Genomic DNA, 23,829 nt, shown 5'->3' on the forward strand with positions numbered 1-23,829 from the left:
AGCTACTGATTATGAAATTGGCTGTTAATGACAGAACAAAATACCGCATGTTTGACTTGTACTTCCACGTACTTGATTGACATGTTAAATTAAGAAACAAACAATTCTGTCCAACCGTTAACTCTCTTATCAATATAATATGTTAATTTAGAGGATTTCGAGTGCTAGTAGTGAAAAAAATAGTATATATACCACGGTAGAGAAGGCTATTATTGCCTTCGCACCTTACACCCCTCGGCGCAAGCGCCTCGAGATGTAATCTTGGTGCTCAGGCAATAATAGTGGACTTCTCTACCTTGATATATAATGTACTATTACGATTACTTTTGACTAAAAGTAGTCAGATTACAATAACGATTACAATTTTGAAAAAGTATTCGATTACAGATTACTGATTACACCGAAAGTAATCAAATACTGTATTCGAATACTTCCCAGCTCTGCTTTCTGCCAACCCGTTTGAAGCGGGGTGATATCGGTGCGCTTAACTAATCTATTATACCGTTCTGTTGTAGGAACCGTATCGTATGATAGGTATAAACGTTGGACCATTGTCCGAAACTAATATTTTTGGTAGTCCGTAAGTTGCAAAGATTTTCCGTAATATTACAATTGTATTTTGTGTTTGCATATTTTTTACCATATGAATTTCAGGCCACCGTGTATATGCGTCCACTAACACAAAATAGTACGAATTCATGAACGGACCCGCAAAATCTATATGAACTCGCTCGAAAGGTAAGCTTGGCGTTTCCCAGGATGTACTGACACTTTTCCAGGCTCATTTTTATTTTTGTTACAATCAGCACAATTTTTACATAGATTTTCTACATCCTACGATATTCCTGGCCACCAACAATGATTTCGCGCGAGAGCGTTCATTTTCACTATCCCGAAGTGTAAAATATGCAGTTCTTGTAAGACATTCGGTCGGAATGACAGCTAAATTTTGTCTGAAAATACAATGGTTGTGTAGTGAAAACGCAATTTGGGGAATGTTGAATCTATCTTTCGCGTCAATAGTCGTTCCGTTTTTGAGTGCTTGTAATAATTTTGTAAAGCTTGGTTCATTTTCAGTCTCACTTTCTAGCTGTTTTAACGTAATAGGTAAATTTTCTACTTGTAATATTTCAATTTGGTCAGTCATGTCATAATAAAACTGACTGACTTTTGTCGGTAATCGAGACCTTGCATCCGCGTTACCATGCTGTTTTGTATTTCTGTAAATAATATGGTAGTCGAAACCTTGTAAAAGTAATGCATAGTGCCGCATGGTGTAGTTGAAAGTATTGGTAATGATTTCGAAGGTGAAAATATCTGTACCTACTAATGGTTTATGATCTGTAATCAGTGTGAACTGTCTACCAAATAGATAATAATAAAATCGTTTTACCCCGAAAATGAGGGCGTACGCCTCCTTATCTATTTGCGCATATTTTTGCTGTACCTGTGTAAGCGTTTGCGAAACGAATTGAATAGGTCTGTTCCGTCGGGATACTTATGTGATAGTACTGCACCCACAGCCTAAGGGCTCGCGTCTGTAGCAAGTATTAAGGGGAATTTGAATGCGCTAACACCCGTTCCGATAGTATTTCTTGTTTTAATTGTATATTGTATTATTATTTATTAAATGCGTAATCACATTTTTTTGTCCCAATTCAATCTGGCCCCATCTTTTAATAACTTGTAAATTGGGTGTAACTGTGTAAGGTGTCACCTAGATTTTGTAAAATTGTTATTACAGAGGAAAGTTTGTAGTTCTCTGAACCACAACCTAATGCTTTCTTCCGTCACAACAGCCCTTGCTTTATTTATTGCTTATGCTTCTCGAACAAATACTTCAGGATGACGTTTCAAAAAGTTGCCACACCATCTTTGTCCTGGTTTTCCATTTTTAAATAGGTGTTGCTTATTTGAAGTATGAAGTATGCTTTCAACTGTTGAAATAAGGTGGGCTTTTTTGATTGGGAAACCACATTTAGCTAAATTGATGGCCCACTGTACAATTTTTTCTTCGCAATCGATGGTTAATAATGGCTCTGGTCCAGTTTTTCCCGAAATTTTTGGTATTTTCCCATGCAGGTGGTCCTGAATGGTACTTGGAACCCAAATTTCCTACACGCAGCCCTTATTTTCATTTTATTTTCCCTTATCTTATAAAGAGCCTGCTTTAATTATTATTAATTGGTCTTCTGAGTAATTATAAAATTTTCTCTTCTGTTTGACTTTCTGGGGTGTTTTTTTGGTCGTTTTTACTTTTGTTTTCCGAGTTTCCACTGGAAGAAAACGAAAAATGTTAAGCGGTCGAAAAGTAATCAGCCCTCTTTTCGTATACGAGTATGAAAAACACATGTATAGTCTTTCGCGCGGGCGAAAACGGGATAAGTTAATTAACCAACTCTTACGTATCCCAGTCCCAGATCGCGTGGGATTGCATGGGTAACTTTGTTATTATTAGAGATAGAGAATTGGTTAAATGAGCAATGTTTTGCAGTTTTGGATGCTTATTTAAAATTTACTTTTGGATATTCAAAATGTCGCATAGGTTCGACGTAAATTAAAAAAAACTAAAATTGCTCATTTCCTTGAATGTCTTATATCATCGAAAATATAAGAGATATAAAAAAAAGTTTTATATAAAAGTGACTGTCTTTGATACGCTTAATTTAGAATTGATGTCCAAAAAAAATTCAAGATGGCTACTTTTGAGGAACATTTACCAACTTCCTAAAGTTAAATGGGCGCTATATCGGATTTTTAGATTACTTGATAGATTTTTTAATTCTCTTTTCAACGAGCCATCATAACATAAGATTGAAAATAAGATACCGTTATATTAACGGTTTTTCTATTTTAATCAAGTAGGCTGTGACGAATAAGAAAAAACAAAACAAAATCTATTCGAGGCAACAAAACAATGAAAATAAGTACATCAGATGTTTAAAAAATCAGTGGCGCACTCATGAGAAGGGGGTTTGGGCATTACAACTCTCTCCAAAATTTTGTATAAGTAGGCCTAGAAAAATTTTGATTTTTATAACATCACTTATTGACTATCTTATTATCCACTTACATACCTACAAATTCTGGTATAACTACAAACTATCCCCTCGAAAGAATGTCATGCCATTATCCAGTTAAACACATTTCAAGACACTTTGCTTTATTTTACACAATGTATTACCATTGATGCATTGTCCCAGGTCACATTTTGTAGATCAGTAGGTGGTTTATCCGCAAGAATATCGAAACTAACAGTTTTACCAGTTCGAGTATATGGACAGATGAATCTTATCTTTCTAACTGCGGAGTGTTCAAATCGACATAATGAACACTATACTCGTCACAAGAAAACCTACATGTTGTAGTTTCACGCCGAGATCAAGTAATATTTTTTTTAAATTAATGTATTTTGTGGCATGTAATGTAATCTTCGTTGGATCTTTAACTTCTCACCATGATTTACAAATTCTCCAATAAACTTCCTTAAAGGATTTGTCTCGACAACATATGTTTCGAAGAAAGGGTTGGTTTATGCACCTACCAACAAGCTGGCTGCTCAGGTCACAATTCACGAATTATGACAGCACATTAAATTATAAAAGTAAGTACTTAATTAAAAAATAAGAGTAAAGTGGAAGTAGCTACCACTACAATAATAATAATCATCAATGGCAACACGTTGTCTAAACTAAACTGTCTTGAAGTGTGTTTCACTAATAATAGCCAGTATTTTAAACATCTGGTGTAATATTATTGTCATTGTTTTGTTGCCTCGAATAGATTTTGTTTTGTTTTTTTTTATTCGTCACAGACTACTTGATTAAAATAGAAAAACCGTTAATATAACGGGTATCTTATTTTCAATCTTATGTTATAATAGCTCGTTGAAAAGAGAATTTAAAAATCTATCAAGTAATCTAAAAATCCAATATGGCGCCCATTTAACATTAGAAAGTTGGTAAATGTTCCTCAAAAGTGGCCATCTTGAATTTTTTTTTTACATCAATTCTAAATTAACCGTATCAAAGACAGTCGCTTTTATATAAAACTTTTTTTTATATCTCTTATACTTTCGATGATATAAGACATTAAAGGAAATGACCAATTTTAGTTTTTTTGAATTTACGTCGAACCTATGCGACATTTTGAATTTCCATAAGAAAATTTTAAATAATCATCCAAAACTGCAAAACATTGCCCATTTAACCAGTTCTCTATCTTTAATAATAACAAAGTTACCCATGCAATCCCACGCGATCTGGGACACACTGTATATGTAATAAATTATGGAAAACAATTTAATACTAAATAAATAGTACACAATACAATAGATAGTGGTGCCATCGCCAAAATGGCTCATAAAATGCCGTTAGAACTAAGAAACAGAGTCGTTTTTCGATTTGGCCACTTAACTAATTGTAATAGGAAGATTGAATATTTGGTTGTCTTTAACGTAATATAGAACTTTTTATTATTTCGAAATATTCCCAAAAAATTACATTTCTTGTGGCACAGATTCACTCCCGGTGTTGGGGGGACTATGTGCCACTTTAGTTGTCGCTGTCGCTTTCACTGTCAGATTCTTCATAAACTCTTTGGAAAATATTTTTTTGATGAGATTTGTGAGGAATTTTAGGTTGTCGGCCGCCGTGATAGGTACTTTTCCCAGCAGGAACGTTGACTTTCTTCCTTTTTTTGTTGTTCTTGTAGATGTGATGGCCTGCCTCTTTGCATTAAGGTTTTCGATAAAGATGTCGCCGACTAATTCTTGGCGATTAATAGGGAATATGCCACATATACGAAAGCCAGATTTTAGATTCTGAAGCAGTATCTTCGTTTAGAACATCCATAAGATTTTTTAAAGGTCCCGGAAATTCTTCTTTGGGTACGGTCATGCAGCGGCTGTTTCAAACCTTTTCTTTCCACGCATTCAGGACTTTTCTCCACGTTATCTTTACTGATCTAAAATATGCAACATCTAATGGTTGCAGTATATGTGTCGCATTTGGCGGCAGAGCGATAAATGAAATATCATTTTCATTACACAGATCTATTATGTAATAAAGCCTCCACTCAAACTTAGGCCATCACAATCACCTCTCATAATATCATGGAAACAATACTAAGTAAGGTAGCTTTTATTAGACATACTCGTATGCAATACACCCACTAAACATTGAAAGTAACGCAAAGTTGAAAAAACGTTCTATTTATTACACAAAAAAAACTTCATTTTTTGAGGTATTATTTACTGCGGTTAGAAGTAGATGGGTTGCTTCAATTTCTACAACTTCAGGAAAGAGTTACATTTTCTCTGTACAATTAGCGTTCATTTTGGAAAATTAGAGTGACGTTTTAATAAAGTAGGTAAACATTACTTTGTGTGTAACTTCTACAAAAAGTTACGTATTTATGGTTTTGTTAACGTTTATTTAGAAAGTTGTTCTAATGTTTTATTAACGTAGGGTACAATACTTTGCATTATAACTTCCGGGGGGTTATATTTTTTCTCTTTGTATAACGTTGGTCCTCAACGCTAAGCTGACGTTTTAATAAAGTGATCTATGGTCATTACCCATAGGTAATTACACGCAGGGGCGGATTTAGGTTATTCGCGGCCCGGTGCTAATTGGTGTGAAGGGGCCCCCTCAGCTAATTAGGATTACGAATTTAAATCTTATGAGTGGTTTATGCATTAAAAAAGTACGAGAAGAAGTAAATGATTTCTTTATTATAAAACTAAATGTGCAAAATTTAAGACATAGAAAAGGAAAACGGTAAAGCCTTCTTTCGGTGTTTATTTCTAACAAAGGTTTTTATTATATCTTCAAAATTAATACTTCTTAACACATCGTGCTCAATCGAACAAATAGACAATGAAACCAATCTGGTTTCCCCCATTGAAGATCTTAATTCATTTTTTATAAAACTTAATTTTGTAAACGATCTTTCTGATTCGCAGTTTGTGATGGCAAGTGTTAAATATATTCTTAAAACTATATACATGTTTGGAAACACTGAAATCAAATCTTTTTCAACAATAATATCTAGCATATTTTTAGGGACTAAATTCTCGAAATTTGGGATAGTCAATAGGAAATTGCGGAAAAATACAATCTCTTCAACCAAAGCGATATCCAAGTCGTCCTTATACGTGTCCACAATCTTCCGAGCACATTGTCTTAATTCTTCTTCCTCAATATTTCGGAAATCACCAAAAAATCCGAAAAGACGAGATATGTCACTATATGCCTCACGTCGTTTATCAAGTTCGGAGACTAATGTGTCAATGGATACATAGAATGTATCTATTTTAAATTTTGTCGAACCTTCTAAATGTAACGACTGCCCATCTGGAAACTTTCTCTTCAAATCGGATCTTTTTTTTGAATATTGAAAATCGACGTGAGTACTAAGATTTTTGGTCTTTTCCTCAAAGCATTCAAAATTTTCTCGGTGTTTTTTTATGCTGGTTTGTAATCCTTGCAGTAGTTGTGTCCCAGTGTTTAAATCTAGGCCAGGTTTTTGGAGAGTATTGCTAACAGCCCCAAGTTGGTTTAAAACTGTGTTCCAAAATATGGTCATAAAAGCCGTTTCAAATTTCTCTAGGGTGTTGACTAAAGAAGAACTCTCCATTTTAGTTTCCTTTTTTTCATTTGGATCATCTCGAATAGCTGTAAGACTATCGTAGATTTCGTCGTAATTAGCTTCCAAAGCTTTTGTTGCATCTTCCCGGCATGACCATCTAGTGGACGAAAGTGATTTCAACGTAAATTTTTTTTATTTTCTTGCAACTTTCTTGTTAATACGTCCCACCGATGAGTTGAATTGGCGAAAAAAGCGTACAATTTTTGTAAAAACATGAAGTATCTTGATGCCTCTGTAGATGCCTCAACACTGCACTGGCCCACTAGATTTAGCGAATGCGCAGCACACGGAACATAAAATGCAAGATTGTTTCTGTTTCTAATTTCAGCTTGCAATCCCCTGTATTTCCCCGACATATTACTAGCATTGTCGTATGACTGGCCTCGACAATTTAAAATGTTTATGCCATGAGTATCGAGAAATTCTAGAATTACAGTACTCAAAGAACTTCCAGTGTGACTAAAAATGGGCAGAAATGTCAAAAAACGTTCATGCACTTTATTCGAAATGCAATACCTAATAATCACTGAAAGTTGATCAGTGTGCGATATGTCAGGTGTAGAATCCACGATTAAGGAATAATATTTGGCATTTTTTATTTCGCAAATAATTTTATTCTTGACTTCGCCACCAATGATTTCAATAAACTCCTCATATATTGTTTTCGATAGATAGGATACATGACCACTACCTTTGCCGCCATACCTTTCGATGTGCGTTTTGAGAAAGGGGTCAAACTCGGAAATCAGTTCTAGTATTCCTAAGAAATTTCCATTTCTACAATCGCCAAACTTTTCTACGTGACCACGAAACGATAAGCCCCTCTCAGCTATAAATTTAATGACGGTAACTATTCTTTCAAATACTTTTATCCAGTATTCACTTTCTTTGTTGAACTGATCGATTAAACTTTTGTCTATACGACAACTTAGATTCGTTCTATTTAAAAATAAAAACATACTATCACGATGTTCGATGCTATTTTCATGAGAAAGTGTGCTCTCTTCTGCTTTACCCCAATTTGAAAATCCCTGGTGAGCAAATGCACTCACACTCACACCTTTTACAGCAAATAACTTGCAAACAAAACAGTAGATGCTCCCAACAGAAGGCGAATACATGATCCATTTTCGGCGTACAGTTTCTCCGTTAATCATCTTTTTATGAAATAGTCTATTGGACAGTTTTCTATTTGGCGTTTTGAAACAACGTTTTGATGATTCATAAACGCCGTCATCATTTTGGAAATAATCAGAACCTTTTTCTACACATCTCGATCTAAATTCATCCGTTAAGTTTGTAGGCCATAATCCTGCATCATTGGAAATCCACAAACTAGAGGAAGATGACGTTGATTTAGGTTGCAATTCATTCTGGCTATCTTTTCGAAGATTCTCGTTTTCCTGCGACTGCGAGTCCAGTTCGTTTATTTCGCCAACGTTTAAGCCAACGTCATCAATTGTTTCCTTCCCTTCGTGATCTTGTAGAGATGCAATGTCCTCTGGAGTTTTAAAAAACATGGTCAATTTCGGCAATTTTTGAATGCTTTTTAGTTTTTCCTCTTTCGCCTGTAAAGATAAAACATTTGCAATAGCACGCGCGTATATAAATAAGCTGTGACTTGTGAGCAACTATAATAGTTATTTATGCAATGAGTGTATAAATAAGGCGTTTTATTGGTGAGTGAGATGTTTAGTCCACGAGCGCAGCGAGTGGACTAAATTCGAACGAACCAATAAATTGCCGATTTATACATGAATTGCATACAACGTTTTTTCGTTGGTAGGTAATTTTGAATTAAAACACAAGAAACTACAAACGAAGTTACGATTCACCAAATTAAAATTTTTGCCGTTGTTATAGCTTCCGAAAATGTCATGTTGACAGTTTTCCTTAGAAAGGTATGTATGAGTGTTGCTAACGATTAATGGTTGCTAACGTATAATGGTCGCTAACGATTAATGAGCTTCATTATTACACCCGTAACTAAGGAGTAACTTAGGTTTAAGGTTGTTATAAAGAGGTCAACGAAAAACTAATTTTTCTACTCATATTAAATAATAGGTAGAATACTGATGCGTTTTTAATTGAGAAAGTTATCTATTATTCAATATGTTTTCATTATTCAACTGTTGTCAGCCAATCGTATTCCGAGTCTGTCATTACTCTTCAGCTCACATTGTAGGGTTGCCTTGGAAACATATGTGTAGCAAAAATCAAGATCTCGGATCGCTGTCAAACATTAATGTCAATCAAACAAATTACGAGAAATCAGTTTTGTGAAAATTACGTGAAAATGGACAGTAGTGCAAGCATGATGAGCAGTGACGACGATATAATTCTAACTTCTCCGTATTTTACGTACATTGCTGATTTTGTCAATTGTTTGATGACATAATAAAACCATTATGCATAATGTTATTATTACTGTAATTATTGAATACAAGTAGAAAAAGTATAGTATTTAACTCGTGAGAAAGGCATTATTCACTCAGATAAATTACGCCACTCGTCTTCGACTCGTGGCGCAAATCTTATCTTCGTGAATAATTGCCAACTTTCTCACTCGTTGAATAATATACTATTAACGTAGTTTGTTTCATTTTTTTTTTGAGTTTCAGAGTTGGTAGGTATGTAATTAATAATTATGTTTAAACTTGAACATCATAATGACTACATTTCTACATAGACTTTATGAAACATACCTTTCCTGCAAAGTGAGACGCACTACGCAGACACACCACACTATCCGACCTTATTCAATATTCAGCATGAATTAAATTTACTCACCTTCCGCTTAGCGGCTCCGCTTTTATATTGCCTCAATGATGACATTATAAAACTAAAATCGCAATCACTAATAAACACGAACAATTACTTTTGACAGAGATGGAAAGAGGCGAAATAGCCACACGCGCACTTTAAGTAGGTACTTAGTTAGCTACCACAACACAATTCACAAATAATGTAATGAATAGTCAGGAATATTTTATTTTTCGTGATGGTGGTAAATATTACACGCTTGTCAACTTGCAAGTACGGTTAGTGGCAAGTCGGTTACTTTACTTTACAGAAGTCGAGTCGGAGACTACAGATCAAAAACAATAATTACTAGAGTAATATTTCGATAGGTATATGGCCTATGGGCTGTGCTGTGCGTACTGCGTAGCCGCGTGGGCACTAATACCTGTCTTGTCTCAGACTGAAGATTGCAACCCAAAACGAAATTGGCGAATTTTCTTGCTTAAGTAGGGTTTAAACTTTAAAGTTTAATATTTTCCAAGGTGTAGGTACGTTTGTGTAAAGTAGAATTCTAAGTAGTAGTCTAAAAATAAGAAGGCATCTATTGTTAATTGTTACCAAACACGTTCAACTTTCGGCGCTCTTTAATCTTTATGACTTTATACCTAGAATTAGAAAGGGCAAAGGACTCCCTTGAAAAAATACTTTTATTATTACACAGAAATTGTGAGTAATGGGTATATAAAGTACTTTACGCATACGACAGAGTGACAGACTAAAATCTAAAATACTATTACATATATTACGCACCAATGTACTTTTTTAAAGTAAGTAGCCTTAAATTTCCGCCTGTCGTAGAATCGAAAATAGATTCTTTTCGTCCTTATTGGCTATATTTATTTTTAAAAAAGGAGAGATTTGTGAATAGCAAAAGGGGCCCCTTAAATCGGGAGGCCCGGTGCTAAAGCACCTGTAGCCCCCCCCTAAATCCATCACTGATTACACGCATCACGTGGCCAGGTCATCAAGTGGTTTAGTTTTGCAGATGGCGACTAATGACAATTCTTCTGGTTTACGTTCCATTTGTCGTTCTTTTACCGATTTGAATTTTATATAAAAATATAAGTAGAAGTAAGTATATCTTTTGACATTTTAATAATATTATTGCCATGTATTTCAATCAGATGACTACATACAGCCTAATCGAATTTACTTGTAATGGCGAGAATTATGTGAGTGCAGTTCCAACATCGTGGATCAATATAACAAAAAACGAATGTAGATGGCCAAAAAAACAGGAACGGCAAGCGATTTGTTGTAAGGTAGAAAGTTAAGTTTTCGTTTTTGTGGCAAAAAATATTGTGAAACTGTGCTGTAAACTTTTCCTCAACAATTCTAGGGAAATGCGGCTGCAAGTGAACTTGTGAGACCATGAGGTGCTCATGCTTACGAAACAGCCTTCCCTGCACCCTACAGAGTTCTAACTGACAAGAACACTGTAAAAATCGCAGCCGAGTATATGCACAATGTACATGCTTATTATAAACATGACTGTCAGCGTTTTATTTTTAATGATTTTAACTAATTTTTTTCTACTCATATTAAATAATAGGTAGAATACTGATGCGTTTTAATTGAGAAAGTTATCTATTATTCAATATGTTTTCATTATTCAACTGTTGTCAGCCAATCGTATTTCGAGTTTGTCATTACTTTTCAGGTCACATTGTAGGGTTGCCTTGGAAACATGTCTGTAACAAAAATCAAGATCTCGGATCGCGATAAATTCAGTTGTCACATTAATGTCAATCAAACAAATTACGAGAAATCAGTGTTGTGAAAATTACGTATCTCAGAAACGCCACCTCAACTACGAAAATCGGTCAAAACCTTTGAATCTTGTCGGACGTTAAAGATATCATACAATTGGCCTTATATATGATAAATGAAACATGCTTCCCACACAGAAATTAGCTTTGGATATTATTTTTGTAATATTCACCGTCGGAAACCTCGTAAACGTCAACCCAAACGTAAAAATCGCTCTAAAAGCATATATTTCCTGAAATTTAAAAAAATGGCGCCATTTTCAATCCTAAGGGACGGAACTTCCGGCTCTGCGACTCAAATCACTCCAATAGGTCTAGGGAACATGTGCTCCAAGTGGCACAATTTTAATACGAAATGCCGAATAATACCAATATTTATCACGAGCCGCTCCCACTATTAGTTCGATAGATGATTGTTCTTCTTCAGAGGAAGTTTCCGCGGCAAACACTTTTTCCTGGATCCACTCGTAATTTTTTCCTCTTTTGTCGACTATTAAAGGTGGACTGTCCAGCTTCTCTTTGACTTCGTAATAAGTTCGTTAATGTATCGTTTACAACTTCGTGTATATTATTATCATTTCCTCATGGAAGTTTCTTTAACACTCGCTCTCCATTCAAAGGGAAAACACCAGTGGCCTCAAATCCATTGATTAGAATTCTTCTTATGGCATTCTCCTGAGCTTGGTTTTGATGTTTTGTCTGGACTGAATCCATTTTCTCTAGCGCCAATTTTATCAAAGCAGGAAACTGTTCCTTGGGTACAGTACCGTTGCGAGCGTTACCTAATTTCCATTGCGTTAAAATGCTACGCCAGGCTGTTTTCAAAGGCCTAAAAAAGGCAACGTCCAACGGTTGCAATAAATGAGTAACTGTTGGGTGGCAGGCACACAAACGAAATGTCATTTTCTTCACATTTCTTGATCACATTTACGTTTAAATGTGAGGCAAGATTGTTGCGCATGAGGCAAAATTGTTGACTCAAACCAAACGCTGAAAGTTTCCGAGTCGATCCAACCATGTTTCGTTCAAATCGATTCCAAATAGCTTTTAATAAAGACCTTCAAGTCCCGTTCTCCTAGTTGAAATCCCCAATCGGAGCATTTGAGAATTCCATTCACGAAAGCCCGTTCCTCGTCTGTATTGAAAACCGGCTTGCCTCCAGGCTTTAAAATGTGTTTCCCATGAAACTTATTATTTAGTGTTCCATAAGGAATTTCAAATTTCCTTGCGGCACCTCTGGCTAGCCGCAAAATGACTCGCAGTTTGGTGAGGTGACGCAGCGTGAGTCACGGTGAGATTTTGTGAACCTAATAAACAAATTCCACCGCGAATACAGGTCAGCAGTGTGACGTGACGCAGTCTTTGCCTAACGTGATCCTGCGGAACGCAGTGTCGATCCCGCAGTTTCTTGTAGTTATTCACGGTGAGTAGTGGTGAAAAATGGAAGAAAAATTAATTGAAGCCGTGCGGATTCGGCAAGTTTTGTACGATACCAGTCATGCAGACTATATGAGGACAAAACTAAAAACTGAAAAGTGGGAGGAAATCGCTAAAGAAATCGGAATGAAAAGTGGTAAGTTTATTTATTATAAAGTGTACATATCTCAATATTTCCCTCTAGCAACACTTTCCCTCTGCCAAGGTACCACTCCTGCGGAGTTGAAATAATTTGTATAATTTTCTCGAATCTGAAAAGCTTTCTGTGTACTTCGAGCATTGCTCGATTTCAAGGAGAGCAGCTGATCTTGCGGCATATCTTCGTTGTCTTCCTCTTCACTTTGACGTACTGAATATTTCCTTAAATAATTGTGCAATACACATGCTGTCTTAACAACATTAATCACGCTTTCTACTTTAATTTCAAAAGGTGTTCGGAAAACTTGAAAACGCGAGGCAAGTATACCAAAAGCGCATTCAACCGTTTGGCGTGCTCGCGATAGTCGGTAATTAAAGACCTTGTTTTCAAAATTATCAGTGACACTTCGTTTGGGATAAGGTCGCATTAAATTCTCAGATAATGGGAAGGCCTCATCTCCTACAAACACATATGGCATTGGGTTCAGAAGTGGAGGCAGTACACAGTAGGTGCCGGAAGATGTAGAGTATGATCCAGCAATTTCTTTGCCAAAACGCCTGTACTGAAAACATTTCCGTCACTAAATCTTCCTTGTGATCCTACATCAATGGTGATGAATTTATAATCGGAGTCGACGACAGCCATTAGCACAATAGAAAAAGTATGTTTATAATTAATATAAGAGGATCCACTTTTACCGGGCTTTTTAATGACCACATGTTTACCGTCAATGGTTCCAATGCAATGTGGGAATTGCCATTTTCTCTGAAAGGAATCTGCAACTGACTTCCACTGTTCTTCAGTTGGTTGTGGCAAATATATTGGTTGCATCAGCTTCCAAATTGCTTCAGATACCTCTCGCACAATGTTAGAAACTGTTCGATCACCCATTCTGTAGCTGTACGCCATACTTCTGTAGCTGTTTCCTGTTGCCAAGTATCTGAAAAGTAATAATGTGTTAAAAAAATTAAAAAGTTTGTTCATTTTTAAACTTTTCCCAGAGTTTATAAAGATGTAATTAATTCATTGTTGTAGGATCTGAAGCAAAGGCGTTGTGGGAAAAACTACGACATTCATTGAGAGATGCGATTCGAAGGCAACAAAAATGTTTCAAAAGTGGAGCAGCTGCAGAAACTATCAAAGAATGGAAATTTCAAAAACAGATGGGATTTCTGCAGCCTTATATGGTCAATAAATCAAGAGAAGGAAACCTCCGACAAGACGATGAAACTGAAAACCTATCACAAGATTTTGAATCCAATGTAGATGTTGCAGAGGTATATAATGAAAATTCACAACAAATGAACATACAGGACCAACCCGAAAATATGGAGGATGAATCCCAATCTCAGACACTTTCACAAACTGCTCCTACAATGTTATCTACAAAGCGGACGTTAATTGCAACCCCCAATTCAATTAAAAAAATGAAGAAAGATAATGTTACTACACTTTTTAAAGAAATAAGTATTGAGAAACGTGAGGAAAGAGCTAAAGCAAGAACGGAAGAGAGAAAAAATTTGGTACAGCAATTAAATCTTACACAAAATGATCCACTATTTCACTTTTTTTTGGCGATGTACCAATCTACTAAAAAAATGCCACCCTCATATCAACACATGGTTAAAAATGGTTTGTTCAACGAAGTTTCACAAGCGCAGGCCATGTTAATGGGTATTGGTTCTGCTGTCTACCAGCAGCCCAGCCCTGATCAGCAGCAGCTCTACTACCAGAATTTACATTCTCCTCCTGCAGCCACTCCATCCAGCAGCAGAGCATCATCAACTAGTTTCCATTCGGAACAGTCACTCTTAAGCACCCCTGAAATCTATCCGGAGAAAAACGATTACTCCACAAGTAGCAGTCGAGACGAGCTGATTAATTTGATCACTTCTTTTCCAGATAAATAATCTGATAAAAAAATTTAATAAAATAAAGTTACCTTAGAAATACACTTAGTTTCTCTTCCGTCCCGATGGGCCTTGTAGCGTTACATCCTTCTGCGTCAATTTCTTTTTTGATGATCTCATGCACTTCGATAAACTGGTCCCGGTTTAGCCGAAGATAATTTTTAAATTGTTCGTCGTTAAATTCTTTGGTCATAGCAAATTCTCCGTGACTTTTTCTTCTTTTTAAGTACAGACCTCTTGCTGCCTTTCTTTTGGTCATTTGGGAGATAAACAATACCAATTCGGATACGAGCTCATCTTCCGAATCAGATTCAGAACTGTCAAACGTAAGTGCCGTAGCTATTTCCATTGTGGGCCTGCAATCAACCGTTATTGCAAGAAGCAAACTGCGATCGTATTTGCGCGCGTTAGCAGTTAAACCCCCTCAAAATCTCACCGTGACTCACGCTGCGTCACCTCACCAAACTGCGAGTCATTTTGCGGCTAGCCTAATACTGAGACGACCTTCTGCCACTTCACTGAGTGCGCGGTCTATGGTTTCTTTAGGCAGGGCGAACGTTGAGACGCAGTTACGTGAAATGACACAGGGTGACTCACCACAGATTTCTGCAACCAAAGGACGTCTATACATCAGCGAATGTTCGGACGCAGCGTGACGTGTCGCAGTTTTGGTACGCCGTGAGTCTGCGATAGTCTGCGGTCTAATCACAAAATAGCAGTGACTTTTCCATTCTTCGTTTGTGTGTGTCGACAAAAAGGAAGATGGAGGAGAAGCTAATTGAAGCAGTTCGGTGTAGAAAGGTCTTGTATGACACAAGTGACGTTATTACATGAAGAGTAAATTGAAACAGCAATTATGGGAGGAAATTGCGATGGAGATTGTTCTTTTTCTTAAGTAACGACTTGTTGGCAATTTTTTCTTCAATAGAGTTGCATACGCTATTTCTTCCTCGGCAAACTCAGAATCAGATCCGAGTCTAACAAATTACATAGAATTACGTGACCAGCGTTTCATCTGTTCGCACGTACACGCGCAGGCAGTTCACTTCGCCCATGCGCGTCACTTCACCCTGCGTCACCACACGTCACACTGCGTCTCAACGTTCGCCCTGCCAAGCCAGAAACATATTTACCCGACGCGACGCAACGCAAGGCGATGCAACGCGACGTTACGAATTTCTGTCATCTGGATTTTCATAAGAGTGATCACACTTACGACATGGAACTCGACTTTACGCCAATCGACGCGATGCGATTCCAAATGTTTAGATTTTCGTCAAGCTGCATTGCGTTGCATAGCGTTGGCAGGTGTAAATCTGCACGCGCACACGTGCATCTTTTTTTCTTTTAGTTTAGTTTAACAATGGAAGCAGAGCTAATTGACCATGTGCGAGAGCATCCCTGTCTATATGACATAAAAAGCAAATTTTATAGAGATCAGGCAATAAGGCAGGAGGCCTGGGAGGATATCGCCAATATAATGAATGTAACAGGTAAGTTAATACAAATATTTATTTAAGTACACGTACAGTTAACGAGAAGTAAAGTAAAATTGCAAATATGCATGAAATTTGTCACGTGTCACATATTTTGTCTTCCTCGTCGTACGCGTTCCACTTGCCATGGAACACTTCCAGCTTCTGACATAAAATAATCTTTGAATTTGTCCCTAACGTACATAGCTTGTTGAGTATAATTTTGCCTTAATCGACCGAGATTATATAAACCAGATTCAGCCTGATTGAAGTGGTCATTTTCGGGCTCGAAGTCCCTATTATCACAAAGTAAATTATGTAGACAACATGAAGCTAGAACAATAGTATCCACCTTATCTGGTTGTACCTCCATGTAACGTAGAAAAATTCTCCATCTAGCGCTTAAAATCCCAAAAGCATTCTCTACCACTCTTCGAGCCCTGGATAATCGATAATTGAATATCTTATTAGCTTCATTACCTGCAATATTTTGTCTGCTATAAGGTCGAAGAAGGTAGTTTTTTAATGGAAATGCTTCATCTCCTACTATCACCAACGGTAATGCTTCTCCGCCTTCAACTAATGGCTTATCATGAGGTACGTTCATACTCTTGCTAGCTAATGATTTCCCAAGTTGAGAATTACTAAATATAACCCCATCACTATTTCGACCGTAAGAACCTACATCAATTGCAATAAACTTGTAGTTGGCATCTACCAGTGCAAGAAGGACAATAGAGTAGTTTCCCTTATAATTATAAAAATCCGATCCGCTATTTATGGGACATCGTATGTTGATGTGCTTCCCATCAAGGGCTCCTAAACAGTTGGGGAAGTTCCATATATTCTTATAGCCTTCTGTAATTGTACGCCAAGTTTCTTCAGTAGGAGGTGGCATTACTATAGGGCCCAGCATCTTTCCAATGACTTCGCAAACTTCATATATAATACTTCGTACTGTACTGAATCCCATTTTGTAGCTGAATCCGAGAGAACGAAATGAATTTCCTGTAGCCAAAAATCTGAAAATCAGATATACCAATTGTTAATGATGTTTCTTTTATGTTTTAGCGGATGCAGTGAAAGCTTTGTGGGTGAAGTTAAGAAACGCGTTTATAGCGGCGAAGAAAAGAAGAAAAACAAAAAGCGGTCAATCAGCAAGAAAGATTGCTGCTTGGAAGTATGAACAAGAAATGTCTTTTTTAATTCCTTTTTTGGAAATGAGAGAGACATCAAGCAACTTAGAAAAAGTAACCAATGTGGAAGAAGAGGAAGAAGAGAGCCTTGATCCTGAAGATACACTGGACTCTGAAGAGGTCTCTCACACCCAGGAGCATGAGGGTGGAGAGAACAAGACACCAACTCGCGTAACGCCAGTGAAGATGCGTAAGCATCAGAATCCTGCGCAAGAGATGGTGCAAATAATGAAAAGGAATGCCGAAATGCGAATCAAGCGGCATGAGAATGACATAAAACATGATGAGGTGGATATGTTTTACTTGAGCATGGCGAAAACTGTAAAACGTCTACCTCAATTGGAGCAGGCGAAGATTCGTATGGCATTATGTCAGTTGGTGTCAGAAGCGGAAATTAGGGGTCTACAAGGAATTCCGGAACGTTCCACTTCTTCCTCCTCCATGTCAACTTTCACTTCGTCGTCTGCTCCTAGTCCAAATGTGGATCAAAGCTCGTACACAGAACAAGTGCACTATTCAAATTATTTTGGGGACATGAACCAATACCATAATTTGTAAATAAATGTTGTAAATTTGTTATTAAACGTAACTTACCTTAAGCAAACAGCTAGTCTTTCTTTGGTTCCAATTGCGCGTCGAAATTTTGAGTCAATTTTTCTAATCTTGTCTTTGATTAAATCGTGGAGATAATTGAACTGATTCTTGCTCATACGAAAGTACATGTGGAATCGATCACTATTCTCTTCTTTTTCCAAAATCTTAATTAAGGTATGATATTCACCATCGTTTTCTCTATTCAAATTAATTTCGTGTACCCACACACTTCTTCTTTTACAATGCGCTTCTATGCACATAATAGCCACGCACGCTTCCTCAATTTCTTCTTCGTATTCATCGGAACTACCCAAATCCATCTTATGTCGTCTGTTACTTTTGATGAACTGGAGATGACTGTATGTATTTTATGGTAAGTGAAGTGGCGTTCCGTTGCGTGACGGCGCGTCGCATCGTTCAAATATGCACACACAGGAAAAATAACGAAAATATGGCGTAACGTCGCGTAGCGTTGCGTCGCTTCGCGTCACCTATATATGTTTCCGGCTTTAATGTAGTCGCACGGCGCACGCGAAAGGGCGTCGGCATGACTCATTTCCGTCCCGGCTCCATCTCGTATTCTTGTAATAGAGTCGCCCACCGTGCGACTTGCGGATTTTTGGTTTTGTTTGTGTTTAAGAAAACCAGACACTGGCAATCCGTATACACAATAAACGAAACGGCACGCTCAGCAAATACATTCGCAACCTTTCTACCGCCCACGCTATCGCCATCAGCTCGATTTTTGAACTGTGGTATTTGTTTTCTTCGAGATCGCATGGACCAAGTGCATATTCCCTTCACCGTCGGATTCTAATAATAAGGCACCCAACCCGGCTGCACTCCCGTCGCAATGCAATTCCGTACGCGCTGCTTTTGGATCAAACAATCTCGTCGTCCGTCGGCCGCGTTGTAAGCGCTTCCCGTAAATCGACAAACGCGTTTTCCTGATCGTCACTCCACTTAAATTCGGCTTTCGCTTTTACTAATTCACTTAAGGCTCGCCCGCGTTTGGCATAATTCGGCACAAACCTCCTAAAGTAACCGGTTAAATCCAAATAACTCCTCACTTCATTTACATTTCGTGGCCGCGGATATTCAGCGATCGCTCTAGTTTTCGCCGCACTAGGTTCAAGCCCGTTTTTACTAAGAATAAACCCCAAGTACTCTACTTTGTCCATACCGAAATTAGGAGAGGTAGGGGTAATGGCGTAATGCCGCCCACCTAAAGGTGCGTATTCACTTGAACAAAAACATTCCGAACGAACCAAACGTACCGCGCGCGCCGAACAAACAACACAAACGCCTCGTGCAATTTTTCATGACTTGCCGCGCAAAGTTCTGTTCAGTTTGTTCCCATGAAAAACCGTTAACAAATCCTGTCAAATCGAATACATTTAAACATGGATAACGTTATTGTAGCAGCAGGTGCATATATTATTTTAAGTGCGCTTTGTGACAATGAGCAACGCAAAAAAAACGTGCAAAAAGAGTGTGGTTAAGAAAATTGTTCCGTAATCGCGGAAGTAGGTCGGTTTTAAATGATTTAGATTCGCTACACAGAAAAAAATGTTAGTTTCTGTAACTAAAATTAATTATCTACGCCCTTATTTACTAAAACAAATAATATATTGGGTTATCAACGCAACGAGATCGTTTAGTTAAGTTAATTCAAGTATCCGTAGAATCTAAATTTCATTTCTGATTAAATATTGTTAAGCAAACTAAATTTTTTTTCTGTCCTAAATAAGTAAACTTACTAATTATGTTCTAACAAAGCACCTTTGCGACTGGAAGAAAATAGTTCGTTATACTTTGCAAAATATTTCTTCGTGCAAACAATACCTTCTTTATATCCAGATTAAATATCATGCATGTAGATAAGTAAGCACCTTATTTGCCTTAATCAAAATTTTCCCCACAAAGAATAATTGCTCTTTGGTTCTACAAAATATAATTTGCTGCATCTTCGAATATATTATGTAGGTGCATGATTCGCTGCGTCAGACCAACGAAAGAACTTGACTGTATAAAGATGAACTGCATTATTTGCTTTATTGCGTTCATCGTTGCAACTTTCAACTGACGCGGGCACATTTTGTTATAATTTAGGTACTTTTACTACCAGTTTTCTGTGAAGTGTGAATGTGACTTCAGACTTGTGAAAATGGAAGAAAAATTAAGAGAGTGGCAGATGGAAGAACTTCTGGAAGTGTTCAAAGGTGAGAAAGTTTTACGTTTATTAATGCAAGTACCACTTAGTACATAGTTGCGGGGGCGTCTCTCATTGTTGCACCATCATTTCACAATAGTTAGCAATTTTCAATTTCCAGTCCAGTTTCACTACCTTTGTTCTGTACATTCTATGGAAACACTTGTTGCGTATGGCACATGGCGCACATGCCACATAACCTTGCTGTTGAATTGAACATGAACAGGAGATGATGGTGAAAATGACTGGTTTTTTTTAAAGTTAGTAGTACCATTGAAAAAAAAACACTTTTCGATGGCAGTACGATGTAGTATGTCGCTGCGCTGGTGATTAAATGAACAAAAAAAATGTCATGGAGTACCAACAATGAGTTTTTTTGTTTTTTAATGTCAATGTAGTTAAGACTGAAAAATGTGAGATTACCTCTGAGGAGTTTAAAATGCATATATCCGTACCGCACAAGCATGTTTGATGCTTTCACCTGTTTTCAAAAGATTTAATTGCAGTTGTTTCTTTCAGATAATGCAATCACATTAGATATGCTGCCGGATTTAACAAATTCTCTTTTAAGGGTGTATTCCACTTAAATTTTAATTCTGTTTATTTATTTATTTATTTATGATGGGTTGCATAATATGAAATGGTAACGAATAAACAAAGATTGAAGAGTTTACCTGCCCAACCATTGCATAAAGTAAACAAGTAATTACGCTAATTTACCCAGGTCATTAGTAACTGTGACGAATATGCATATATAATTAAACATCGATTAGAAAACGCCAATCATTGTCACAACGGCTAATCCTGGATAATTTCACTTTTCCCAGTATAAGACGTATATATTTTTTTAACCCAGTAATTACTCCATGAATTGCGTATTGACCCTATCTGGAAAATAACGCATGTAAGCGAATAAGTACCTATAAATTAGATATCTTTAAAAAATGTGTTACAAAAAATCGTCCAATTCGGGAACAACACAAAATAAATGAGAACTAACGCTTTTTACGCAAATTATATCTCTTTCCGAAGGATGCTACATGGGAATAATCTCAAATTTTTATCACACTCAAATTTTAGGGATGTTACAAAACCTCATCTGGCGTTAGCAAAAGTACATCGTGATTCGTGCTTACAAACTATGGCTATAAATCTACAGAGTAAACGAGAGAAACCAAAATTCGCAAGTAATGGTTATTTATACGTGTTTGATAGATTAAGCGAAAAAGATGTGTCTATCGAATTCTGGAGATGCGAAAGGAAGAACGTGTGCAAAGGAAGAATTCATGTTCAAAACAATGAAATTATTAAAGAAATCCGCGGCCACAGCCACGATAGTGATGCAGCAAAAGTGGAATCTGATATCGCCGTATGTGCTGTAAAAGCAAGAGCTGTTAATACGATGGAACAACCCAGCCAAATCATAAACATATGTTCGTCTCAACTTACTCCAGCGGCACAAGGTATCATAATTAATAATACTTTTTATCTTCAACTGCATTCCTTTCTTAACTTAATTTGCCCATATAGTGATTACCTTTGTTCTGTTATAAACAACGTTAATACTGCCCTTTACAACTAAATATATACATATATATGAATTTCTACAGCTGTCGTTCCCAATCGAAATGCACTAAAGCAGCGGTTCTCAAACTTTTTTCAACGCGGAACCCTAACCCTACTTACGATTACGTCGCGGAGCCCTATGATTTTGATTCTTATTGAAGTGGAAAAAAATTTTACTCAAAGACGTATTATCTCTACTTTTTACAACAGTATATGTATATAGGTAGGTATATAAGAAAATCACGATTATGAGTGGGATGAATGATATTGTTTCTTTGTAGCGCATAGTTTCTTGATATCGAGTTTATACTGTGCAGACTACAATACAATGAAAATAAGTGACACCATCTACAACACGTCGTCATTCAACTCATACTGCTAACTACGTACACATGAAGAGGTTCAGACGGTTCATAAGTTGACGATGCGCTTGCGCTAATATTCCTCTCTCAGGCAACTGCCACCAGGAACAATATCGTTGCTCTTTTAATTGTTAGTTATTAACTTCAACATTCTATATATTTTAAAATATTGCAGTGAAGGTTTAGTCTTTAGTAGTTATTTTCTTCTACTTATTTTTAGTACCTACCTTATTTTTAAAATTTTATTGACACATGAATGGTTACGCGGAGCCCTGGGGCTCCGCGGAGCACACTTTGAGAACCGCTGCACTAAAGAAAGTTATTAGACGCAAACGAAATGAAATGAATATTGCTCCTCCAAATCCCGCAACAGTACAAGAACTCGTTTTTCCCGATGAATATAGATCTTATGGATTGCCTAATGGCGAACAAGAATTATTTCTACTAGCAGATACAGGACCAATTCAAAATCGCATTGTCATATTTGGGAGAGAACGTTCATTACGTGTAACTCTATTGTTTCGTACTCGATTTACTCAAACTTTTTTTGTTATATTTAATAATTGTTCCAGATCCTTAGTGAGTCAGATAAATGGTACGTAGATGGCACTTTCAAGTCAACACCACCGTTATTTCATCAGGTTTACGTGATATTGCCTGAAAGGTTTGGTGGTGTGATCGCTTTGCTCTATGCCCTTCTACCCAATAAACTTCAAATAACGTATGCGACGATGATAGATCTGATACAAAATATTAATCCGCAATTGGCATTCAACCCTACGTATATATCCTGTGACTACGAGCTGTCAGCAATAAATGCATTTAAAAATGCGTTTCCAGGCGTTACAATGCATGGCTGTTTTTTTCATTTGACGAAAAACTTGAAAAAACATCTATCGATTTTGGGACTGTTACATCGCTACAACACCGATGCCGAATTTGCGGTGATGGCTAGAATGGTTAGTTCATTGGCGTTTGTTCCCATAAACGATTTGGACGAAGCTGTTGACGCGTTGGGTGAAGCTTTGCCAGTAGAACTTCAACCTCTTCTGCAATGGTTAGAAGACAATTACATCGGGCGTCCGAACCGAAGAGGAAATGGTAGAAGGCTAGCAATGTTCTCTCCAAATATGTGGTCTGTGTTCGACAGAGTGCAGAACAATCAAGACCGCACAAACAATCATGCCGAGGCCGCTCATCGGAGACTGCAAATTGAGCTGGGGATGGATCATCCCACGATATGGAAATTTGTTAACGCCCTAAAAAGCATTCAAAAGGGAAGGGACGGCGAGTACGAACAACTGTTGGCAGGGAGACAGCCACCAAAGAAACTCAAGAAGTACAGGGATGCCGATACTCGAATAACGCGATTAGTTTTAGATTTTGAAAACAGAAATATTATAGAGTATTTAAGAGGTATATCATACAATTATGAAATGAATCCATAAAATTGTTTTGTTTGTATATATTTGTAATCATATACATTCTTCGTATGTACAATTAAAGGTTTTAGTTTTTAATTCCTGGTGTTTACTTTGTACATCTTTTTGTGTTAAATGTTATTTTTATCGCGTCAAAACGGCTCGCACCAAAACGGCCTGCGCCATAACGGCCACGCCAAAACGGCTGCGCCAAAAAGGCCGCGCCAAAACGTCCTAGACCGTTTTTACGCAAATTAAATCTCTTTCCGAAGGATGCTACATGGAAATAATCTCA

General features: G+C 37.1%; 5 protein-coding genes across 6 annotated transcripts; 3 read left to right on the forward strand and 2 right to left on the reverse strand.

The window, feature by feature from the left end:
* Positions 1-6,767: 6,767 nt before the first annotated feature.
* Positions 6,768-9,523, reverse strand: LOC116182550 (zinc finger MYM-type protein 1-like). Its single transcript, XM_031503081.1, has 2 exons — positions 9,442-9,523; positions 6,768-8,219 (listed from the first exon to the last, which is right to left on the reverse strand). The coding sequence occupies exons 1-2, from the start codon at positions 9,484-9,486 to the stop codon at positions 6,768-6,770; spliced, it is 1,497 nt and encodes a 498-aa protein (XP_031358941.1). The 5' UTR covers positions 9,487-9,523.
* Positions 9,524-11,642: 2,119 nt separating this feature from the next.
* LOC116182553 (transcription factor Adf-1-like) lies at positions 11,643-15,126 on the forward strand. Its single transcript, XM_031503086.1, has 2 exons — positions 11,643-12,795; positions 13,834-15,126. Exons 1-2 carry the CDS (start codon positions 12,663-12,665, stop codon positions 14,706-14,708), a joined length of 1,008 nt encoding a protein of 335 aa, XP_031358946.1. The 5' UTR covers positions 11,643-12,662; the 3' UTR covers positions 14,709-15,126.
* A 938-nt stretch (positions 15,127-16,064) lies between these two features.
* Positions 16,065-17,980, forward strand: LOC116182554. Its single transcript, XM_031503087.1, has 2 exons — positions 16,065-16,201; positions 17,255-17,980. The coding sequence occupies exons 1-2, from the start codon at positions 16,072-16,074 to the stop codon at positions 17,935-17,937; spliced, it is 813 nt and encodes a 270-aa protein (XP_031358947.1). The 5' UTR covers positions 16,065-16,071; the 3' UTR covers positions 17,938-17,980.
* LOC116182552 (protein ALP1-like) lies at positions 16,098-18,310 on the reverse strand. Of its 2 annotated transcripts, XM_031503084.1 has the most exons (3): positions 17,974-18,310; positions 16,536-17,205; positions 16,098-16,479 (listed from the first exon to the last, which is right to left on the reverse strand). In XM_031503084.1, the coding sequence occupies exons 1-3, from the start codon at positions 18,291-18,293 to the stop codon at positions 16,459-16,461; spliced, it is 1,011 nt and encodes a 336-aa protein (XP_031358944.1). In that variant the 5' UTR covers positions 18,294-18,310; the 3' UTR covers positions 16,098-16,458. The 2 variants fall into 2 exon arrangements, with proteins under 2 accessions (XP_031358944.1, XP_031358943.1); XM_031503083.1 differs by having other exon boundaries at positions 16,098-17,205.
* Positions 18,311-22,230: 3,920 nt separating this feature from the next.
* On the forward strand, positions 22,231-23,561 carry LOC116182551. The gene is made up of 2 exons (XM_031503082.1): positions 22,231-22,243; positions 22,686-23,561. Exon 2 carries the CDS (start codon positions 22,845-22,847, stop codon positions 23,559-23,561), a length of 717 nt encoding a protein of 238 aa, XP_031358942.1. The 5' UTR covers positions 22,231-22,243; positions 22,686-22,844.
* The last annotated feature ends 268 nt before the right edge of the window (positions 23,562-23,829 follow it).

The sequence above is a fragment of the Photinus pyralis genome, unplaced genomic scaffold (assembly GCF_008802855.1).
Source record: "Photinus pyralis isolate 1611_PpyrPB1 unplaced genomic scaffold, Ppyr1.3 Ppyr1.4_unclustered_Scaffold5860, whole genome shotgun sequence".
Classification (NCBI taxonomy): domain Eukaryota; kingdom Metazoa; phylum Arthropoda; class Insecta; order Coleoptera; family Lampyridae; genus Photinus; species Photinus pyralis.

Coding starts and splice junctions, on each gene's coding strand:
- LOC116182550 (XM_031503081.1), bottom strand. CDS start 9,486: ATGTCATCATTGAGGCAATATAAAAGCGGAGCCGCTAAGCGGAAG. Junction 8,220..9,441: donor GCGGAGCCGCTAAGCGGAAG/GTGAGTAAATTT, acceptor TTATCTTTACAG/GCGAAAGAGGAAAAACTAAA.
- LOC116182553 (XM_031503086.1), top strand. CDS start 12,663: ATGGAAGAAAAATTAATTGAAGCCGTGCGGATTCGGCAAGTTTTGTAC. Junction 12,796..13,833: donor AGAAATCGGAATGAAAAGTG/GTAAGTTTATTT, acceptor TCATTGTTGTAG/GATCTGAAGCAAAGGCGTTG.
- LOC116182554 (XM_031503087.1), top strand. CDS start 16,072: ATGGAAGCAGAGCTAATTGACCATGTGCGAGAGCATCCCTGTCTATAT. Junction 16,202..17,254: donor CAATATAATGAATGTAACAG/GTAAGTTAATAC, acceptor TTTATGTTTTAG/CGGATGCAGTGAAAGCTTTG.
- LOC116182552 (XM_031503083.1), bottom strand. CDS start 18,293: ATGGATTTGGGTAGTTCCGATGAATACGAAGAAGAAATTGAGGAAGCG. Junction 17,206..17,973: donor AGACTAGCTGTTTGCTTAAG/GTAAGTTACGTT, acceptor TCTGATTTTCAG/ATTTTTGGCTACAGGAAATT.
- LOC116182551 (XM_031503082.1), top strand. CDS start 22,845: ATGATAGATCTGATACAAAATATTAATCCGCAATTGGCATTCAACCCT.